This window comes from Salvelinus alpinus, chromosome 2, assembly GCF_045679555.1.
Source record: "Salvelinus alpinus chromosome 2, SLU_Salpinus.1, whole genome shotgun sequence".
Taxonomy (NCBI): Eukaryota; Metazoa; Chordata; class Actinopteri; order Salmoniformes; family Salmonidae; genus Salvelinus; species Salvelinus alpinus.
The window spans coordinates 9,244,658-9,253,498 of record NC_092087.1 but is presented as its reverse complement, the minus strand read 5'-3'; the positions used below and the strand labels follow the sequence as shown (position 1 = coordinate 9,253,498).

General features: G+C 39.2%; 1 protein-coding gene across 1 annotated transcript in view; it reads left to right on the top strand.

Annotated features, from left to right (window-relative positions):
* Positions 1–126: 126 nt before the first annotated feature.
* LOC139553434 (glutaminase kidney isoform, mitochondrial-like) overlaps positions 127–8,841 on the top strand; it is a 36,103-nt gene continuing 27,388 nt past the window's right edge. The window contains exons 1-3 of the mRNA XM_071365749.1: positions 127–545; positions 1,080–1,179; positions 8,317–8,438. Of these exons, the coding sequence (XP_071221850.1) occupies positions 325–545; positions 1,080–1,179; positions 8,317–8,438 (443 nt within the window). The 5' untranslated portion in view covers positions 127–324. The remainder of the gene's footprint in view (positions 546–1,079; positions 1,180–8,316; positions 8,439–8,841) is intronic.

Genomic DNA, 8,841 nt, shown 5'->3' with positions numbered 1-8,841 from the left:
GCCAGACCTTGTGTTAGTCATCTCCTAGAATGTGCTTGATTGTAATTTCTCATTGGTCACTGTGCTGACCAATGCCCGACCTGACAGTACTCCGACGTCGTCGCCAGAGCTCGCTGCCTGTGCTCTCACCGTGACAAGTTTAGAACGTGACAACAGGATTGTATCTGTTGCTGCTGTTGCCTGCAGTACACCTGTTGTGGATTTGGCCAAAGCGGAACTATCAGACTGCGGAGAAATAGTGGAAAGTAACGAAAATAACGAAAAGGTATCCGAAGGCAATTATTCTCCTAGTCTGCTCTTATTTGTCTTATAAAGTTGTCAACCATGCACTGTTTGAAAATATTACGGGTGACCAACGCAGCAGCTGTGCAAAACTTTGTGACGGACGGTGCTAAAAAAGTTATCAAAAGGGGTTGTTATAACAGTTTATTACCGGGTTGTCATCGTAGCGTTAAAGTTCAACCGGTACAATGTTTCAACACAAGTTCAACAGATCAGCACCGCATTGGAACAGCCTCAGATATGGACCACGTGCTTCCCAAACTGTGAGTTTGTGTTTCTATATTGGTCCAATTCAATGATGTGTGTGTGTGTTACGCTCGCTGTCCTCAAACTCCCTGTCATAAATGAACCAAGGTGCAGCGTGGTAGGCGTACATTTTCTTTAATAATAAATGTTACACCAAAAAAAACAACTCAATGAAGGTAAAGCTAGGAGTACAACAACCTGCAACACAAAAAGACAAGATCCCATAACAGAAAGTGGGAAAAAGAGCTGCCTAAGTATGATCCCCAATCAGAGACAACGATAGACAGCTGCCTCTGATTGGGAACCACACTCGGCCAAAAACAAAGAAATAGACAACATAGAATGCCCACCCCATATTTACATTTATTACATTAAGGTCACGGCGTGACAGTGTGTGTGTGTGTGTGTGACATTACATGCAATTATATCTCTAAAACAATGCTTCTCTCCATTTTCATCAATCATCCATTAGTCTATAAATATGATTTTTAATACCGTTAGCATGTGTCTGTGTCTGTGTCTGTGTAAACTGTCCTCTTATGTTGCTGCAGGAGCAGTGATGGAAAGGGTCTGTTCTCAGGAGTTGAAGATATGCTCTTCTACACCATCACAGATGGTCAGGAACAAGTCCCCGTCTCACACTTTATCTCTGTGAGTACACGCATCAGTTAACCTGTCAAAACAATGGAGATTCAAATAACACCTACATAGATTACTCTGTAGCCTAATATATATCCTTTCTCACAACAACCCTCCTTGACAACAAACTCTCTCTCGGGTTTAGTACAAATACATTTCAAGACAGGACAATTAGTTGAGTCATTTTACTTTTTAAAATTAATAATCTGTATGTTATTGCATTTTTAAAATACTATTAGTAACTCAAACAAAGGATACATACAACTATTGCAGTTAATTTTCACTTTATTGCAAGAAGCAGTGGGCAACAACAGGGTGAATACACACAGAGGTCTATCGTGGAACAGTATTCAATTATGTTATTGTAATGAAATAGTCTCCATACCTCCAAGCCTGATGGAGGACTGGAAGGAATGTGTCTGGTGAAGATCACAACGCAACAGTCAAAACATTACCTTGTATAGTTACTACAGAGACTAGATTACCCTGCATAGTTACTACAGAGATTACCCTGCATAGTTACTGCAGAGACTAGATTACCCTGCGTAGTTACTACAGAGACTAGATTACCCTGCATAGTTACTACAGAGACTAGATTACCCTGCATAGTTACTACAGAGGCTATATTACCCTGCATAGTTACTACAGAGACTAGATTACCCTGCATAGTTACTACAGAGACTAGATTACCCTGCATAGTTACTACAGAGACTAGGTTGCCCTGCATAGTTACTACAGAGACTAGGTTTGCCCTGCATAGTTACTACAGAGATTACCCTGCATAGTTACTACAGAGATTACCCTGCATAGTTACTACAGAGACTAGGTTTGCCCTGCATAGTTACTACAGAGACTAGATTACCCTGCATAGTTACTACAGAGACTAGATTACCCTGCATAGTTACTACAGAGACTAGGTTTGCCCTGCATAGTTACTACAGAGACTAGATTACCCTGCATAGTTACTACAGAGACTATATTACCCTGTATAGTTACTACAGAGACTAGATTACCCTGCATAGTTACTACAGAGACTAGGTTTGCCCTGCATAGTTACTACAGAGACTAGATTACCCTGCATAGTTACTACAGAGACTAGGTTGCCCTGCATAGTTACTACAGAGACTAGATTACCCTGCATAGTTACTACAGAGATTACCCTGCATAGTTACTACAGAGACTATATTACCCTGTATAGTTACTACAGAGACTAGATTACCCTGCATAGTTACTACAGAGACTAGATTACCCTGCATAGTTACTACAGAGACTAGATTACCCTGCATAGTTACTACAGAGACTAGATTACCCTGCATAGTTACTACAGAGACTAGGTTGCCCTGCATAGTTACCACAGAGACTAGATTACCCTGCATAGTTACTACAGAGACTAGATTACCCTGCATAGTTACTACAGAGACTAGATTACCCTGGATAGTTACTACAGAGACTAGATTACCCTGGATAGTTACTACAGAGACTAGATTACCCTGCATAGTTACTACAGAGACTAGATTACCCTGCATAGTTACTACAGAGACTAGATTACCCTGCATAGTTACTACAGAGACTAGATTACCCTGCATAGTTACTACAGAGATTACCCTGCATAGTTACTACAGAGATTACCCTGCATAGTTACTACAGAGACTAGATTACCCTGCATAGTTACTACAGAGACTAGATTACCCTGCATAGTTACTACAGAGATTACCCTGCATAGTTACTACAGAGACTAGATTACCCTGCATAGTTACTACAGAGACTAGATTACCCTGCATAGTTACTACAGAGACTAGATTACCCTGCATAGTTACTACAGAGACTATATTACCCTGCATAGTTACTACAGAGACTAGATTACCCTGCATAGTTACTATAGAGACTATATTACCCTGGATAGTTACTACAGAGACTAGATTACCCTGCATAGTTACTACAGAGACTAGATTACCCTGCATAGTTACTACAGAGACTAGATTACCCTGCATAGTTACTACAGAGACTAGATTACCCTGCATAGTTACTATAGAGACTATATTACCCTGGATAGTTACTACAGAGACTAGATTACCCTGCATAGTTACTATAGAGACTAGATTACCCTGGATAGTTACTACAGAGACTAGATTACCCTGCATAGTTACTATAGAGACTATATTACCCTGGATAGTTACTACAGAGACTAGATTACCCTGCATAGTTACTACAGAGACTATATTACCCTGGATAGTTACTACAGAGACTAGATTACCCTGCATAGTTACTACAGAGACTATATTACCCTGGATAGTTACTACAGAGACTAGATTACCCTGCATAGTTACTATAGAGACTATATTACCCTGGATAGTTAGTACTGAGACTAGATTACCCTGGATAGTTACTACAGAGACTAGATTACCCTGCATAGTTACTACAGAGACTAGATTACCCTGGATAGTTACTACAGAGACTAGATTACCCTGCATAGTTAGTACAGATACTAGATTACCCTGCATAGTTACTACAGAGACTAGATTACCCTGGATAGTTACTATAGAGACTATATTACCCTGGATAGTTACTACAGAGACTAGATTACCCTGCATAGTTACTACAGAGACTAGATTACCCTGCATAGTTACTACAGAGACTAGATTACCCTGGATAGTTACTATAGAGACTAGATTACCCTGGATAGTTAGTATAGAGACTAGATTACCCTGCATAGTTACTACAGAGATTACGCTGGATAGTTACTATAGAGACTATATTACCCTGGATAGTTACTACAGAGACTAGATTACCCTGCATAGTTACTACAGAGACTATATTACCCTGGATAGTTACTACAGAGACTAGATTACCCTGCATAGTTACTATAGAGACTAGATTACCCTGGATAGTTACTACAGAGACTAGATTACCCTGGATAGTTACTACAGAGACTAGATTACCCTGCATAGTTACTATAGAGACTAGATTACCCTGGATAGTTACTACAGAGACTAGATTACCCTGGATAGTTACTACAGAGTCTAGATTACCCTGCATAGTTACTATAGAGACTAGATTACCCTGGATAGTTACTATAGAGATTACCCTGCATAGTTACTACTGAGACTAGATTACCCTGGATAGTTACTATAGAGACTATATTACCCTGGATAGTTACTACAGAGACTAGATTACCCTGCATAGTTACTACTGAGACTAGATTACCCTGGATAGTTACTATAGAGACTATATTACCCTGGATAGTTACTACAGAGACTAGATTACCCTGCATAGTTACTACTGAGACTAGATTACCCTGGATAGTTACTATAGAGACTATATTACCCTGGATAGTTACTACTGAGACTAGATTACCCTGGATAGTTACTATAGAGACTATATTACCCTGCATAGTTACTACTGAGACTAGATTACCCTGGATAGTTACTATAGAGACTATATTACCCTGGATAGTTACTATAGAGACTATATTACCCTGGATAGTTACTATAGAGACTATATTACCCTGGATAGTTACTACTGAGACTAGATTACCCTGGATAGTTACTATAGAGACTATATTACCCTGCATAGTTACTACTGAGACTAGATTACCCTGGATAGTTACTATAGAGACTATATTACCCTGGATAGTTACTACTGAGACTATATTACCCTGCATAGTTACTACAGAGACTATATTACCCTGGATAGTTACTACAGAGACTAGATTACCCTGCATAGTTACTATAGAGACTATATTACCCTGGATAGTTAGTACAGAGACTAGATTACCCTGCATAGTTACTATAGAGACTATATTACCCTGGATAGTTAGTACAGAGACTATATTACCCTGGATAGTTACTACAGAGACTATATTACCCTGGATAGTTACTACAGAGACTATATTACCCTGCATAGTTACTACTGAGACTAGATTACCCTGGATAGTTACTATAGAGACTATATTACCCTGCATAATTACTATAGAGACTATATTACCCTGGATAGTTAGTACAGAGACTAGATTACCCTGCATAGTTACTATAGAGACTATATTACCCTGGATAGTTAGTACATAGACTAGATTACCCTGCATAGTTACTATAGAGACTATATTACCCTGGATAGTTAGTACAGAGACTATATTACCCTGGATAGTTACTACAGAGACTATATTACCCTGGATAGTTACTACAGAGACTATATTACCCTGCATAGTTACTACTGAGACTAGATTACCCTGGATAGTTACTACAGAGACTATATTACCCTGGATAGTTACTACAGAGACTATGTTACCCTGGATAGTTACTACAGAGACTATATTACCCTGCATAGTTACTACTGAGACTAGATTACCCTGGATAGTTACTATAGAGACTATATTACCCTGGATAGTTACTACTGAGACTATATTACCCTGCATAGTTACTACAGAGACTATATTACCCTGGATAGTTACTACAGAGACTATATTACCCTGCATAGTTACTATAGAGACTAGATTACCCTGGATAGTTACTACAGAGACTAGATTACCCTGGATAGTTACTACAGAGACTAGATTACCCTGGATAGTTACTACAGAGACTAGATTACCCTGCATAGTTAGTACTGAGACTAGATTACCCTGCATAGTTACTACAGAGACTATATTACCCTGCATAGTTACTACAGAGACTAGATTACCCTGCATAGTTACTACAGAGACTATATTACCCTGCATAGTTACTACAGAGACTATATTACCCTGGATAGTTAGTACTGAGACTATATTACCCTGCATAGTTACTACAGAGACTATATTACCCTGCATAGTTACTACAGAGACTAGATTACTCTGCATAGTTACTACAGAGACTAGATTACCCTGCATAGTTACTACAGAGACTAGATTACCCTGCATAGTTACTACAGAGACTATATTACCCTGGATAGTTAGTACTGAGACTAGATTACCCTGCATAGTTAGTACTGAGACTATATTACCCTGGATAGTTAGTACTGAGACTATATTACCCTGCATAGTTACTATAGAGACTAGATTACCCTGGATAGTTAGTACTGAGACTAGATTACCCTGCATAGTTACTATAGAGACTAGATTACCCTGGATAGTTAGTACTGAGACTAGATTACCCTGGATAGTTAGTACTGAGACTAGATTACCCTGCATAGTTACTACAGAGACTAGATTACCCTGGATAGTTAGTACTGAGACTAGATTACCCTGGATAGTTAGTACTGAGATTACCCTGGATAGTTAGTACTGAGACTAGATTACCCTGGATAGTTAGTACTGAGACTAGATTACCCTGGATAGTTAGTACTGAGACTATATTACCCTGGATAGTTAGTACAGAGACTATATTACCCTGGATAGTTAGTACTGAGACTAGATTACCCTGGATAGTTAGTACTGAGACTATATTACCCTGCATAGTTACTACAGAGACTATATTACCCTGGATAGTTAGTACTGAGACTATATTACCCTGGATAGTTAGTACTGAGACTAGATTACCCTGGATAGTTAGTACTGAGACTAGATTACCCTGGATAGTTACTACAGAGACTATATTACCCTGCATAGTTACTACAGAGACTATATTACCCTGCATAGTTACTACAGAGACTAGATTACTCTGCATAGTTACTACAGAGACTAGATTACCCTGCATAGTTACTACAGAGACTAGATTACCCTGCATAGTTACTACTGAGACTAGATTACCCTGCATAGTTACTACAGAGACTATATTACCCTGCATAGTTACTACAGAGACTAGATTACTCTGCATAGTTACTACAGAGACTAGATTTCCCTGCATAGTTACTACAGAGACTATATTACCCTGGATAGTTAGTACTGAGACTAGATTACCCTGGATAGTTACTACAGAGACTATATTACCCTGGATAGTTAGTACTGAGACTAGATTACCCTGCATAGTTACTATAGAGACTAGATTACCCTGCATAGTTACTACAGAGACTATATTACCCTGGATAGTTACTACAGAGACTATATTACCCTGGATAGTTACTACAGAGACTATATTACCCTGGATAGTTAGTACTGAGACTACCCTGGATAGTTAGTACTGAGACTAGATTACCCTGGATAGTTAGTACTGAGATTACCCTGGATAGTTACTACAGAGACTAGATTACCCTGGATAGTTAGTACTGAGACTACCCTGGATAGTTAGTACTGAGATTACCCTGGATAGTTACTACAGAGACTATATTACCCTGGATAGTTAGTACTGAGGTTACCCTGGATAGTTACTACTGAGACTAGATTACCCTGGATAGTTAGTACTGAGATTACCCTGGATAGTTACTACAGAGACTATATTACCCTGGATAGTTAGTACTGAGGTTACCCTGGATAGTTACTACAGAGACTATATTACCCTGGATAGTTAGTACTGAGACTACCCTGGATAGTTACTACTGAGACTAGATTACCCTGGATAGTTAGTACTGAGATTACCCTGGATAGTTACTACAGAGACTATATTACCCTGGATAGTTACTACAGAGACTATATTACCCTGGATAGTTAGTACTGAGACTACCCTGGATAGTTAGTACTGAGATTACCCTGGATAGTTAGTACAGAGACTATATTACCCTGCATAGTTACTACTGAGGTTAGGTTGTATTATCATGTAACAATAACATGGATGTTTTTATCTTCCAACGTAATGAAATCACCACAAATGAGCCGTTACTTGTTAAATGAAAGATTCAGTGGTAATAGACAGTGAAGGCTCTGATTTGTCATATTGCACCAACTGTACTGTTTGAATCAAAACGCTCGCAACAAGTGACTGAAAGCGTACCCAAAACGAGCTTCACCAAGTTTAAATAAAAAAGAAATCAAGGCTCATCTCTGTCTGTGGGTTACAAGATGAGTTAAAGTTAGTTCCTGTGACGTTAGTTCACATCCAAGTGCCTCTCATAACAGTATTCATAACTTGGTGAGGCTGTTTTATTTCCAGTACATTTTTTAGTTTTGCTGATGCCATCATTTCCCATAATGCCTTTCTCCCTAACCGAACCCTATCTATGTTATTTATCATTGGATTGATTTTACTGTAGAGTGTCTTGCGATTTTAAATGCGCTTTAAATAACGTTTGAATTGATTTGATCAGGCCCTGAAGAAAACTGGTCTTAATGCATCCGACCCGCGACTGAAGGACTGCATGGACAAGCTGCAACGCTCCGTAACGGAATCCTTTCATGACGTCATGATGGACCGGGAACTCTTCCACAAGTGAGTCGTCTATCTTGTCGGCTAGTTGGATCTAGCCACTCCCAAATCTCTCCAAACCCCGCCTACCCCTTAACCCAAGGTATATTGCGTAGCATTGTTGAAGCTTCCATATTGCTTACATCTACAGGTCCGCAAAATCAAAAGGTTAGGGCCAAAGGGGAGGGGTAGAGAGCGATTTGGGACCTGCTTTTAGAGCCACCCCTCGCCACCCCTCTCTTCCTCTCTCCACATCTCACAACTCCTCTCTACCCCATTCTACTAAGGCTGGGAATTGCCAGGGATCTCACGATAAGATATTATCATGATACTTAAAGGGATACTTTGGGATTTAGGCTTTTAAAAATATATGTTTTATTTATTTAACCTTTGTTAGTTAAATAATGAGGCCCTTTATCTGCTTCAC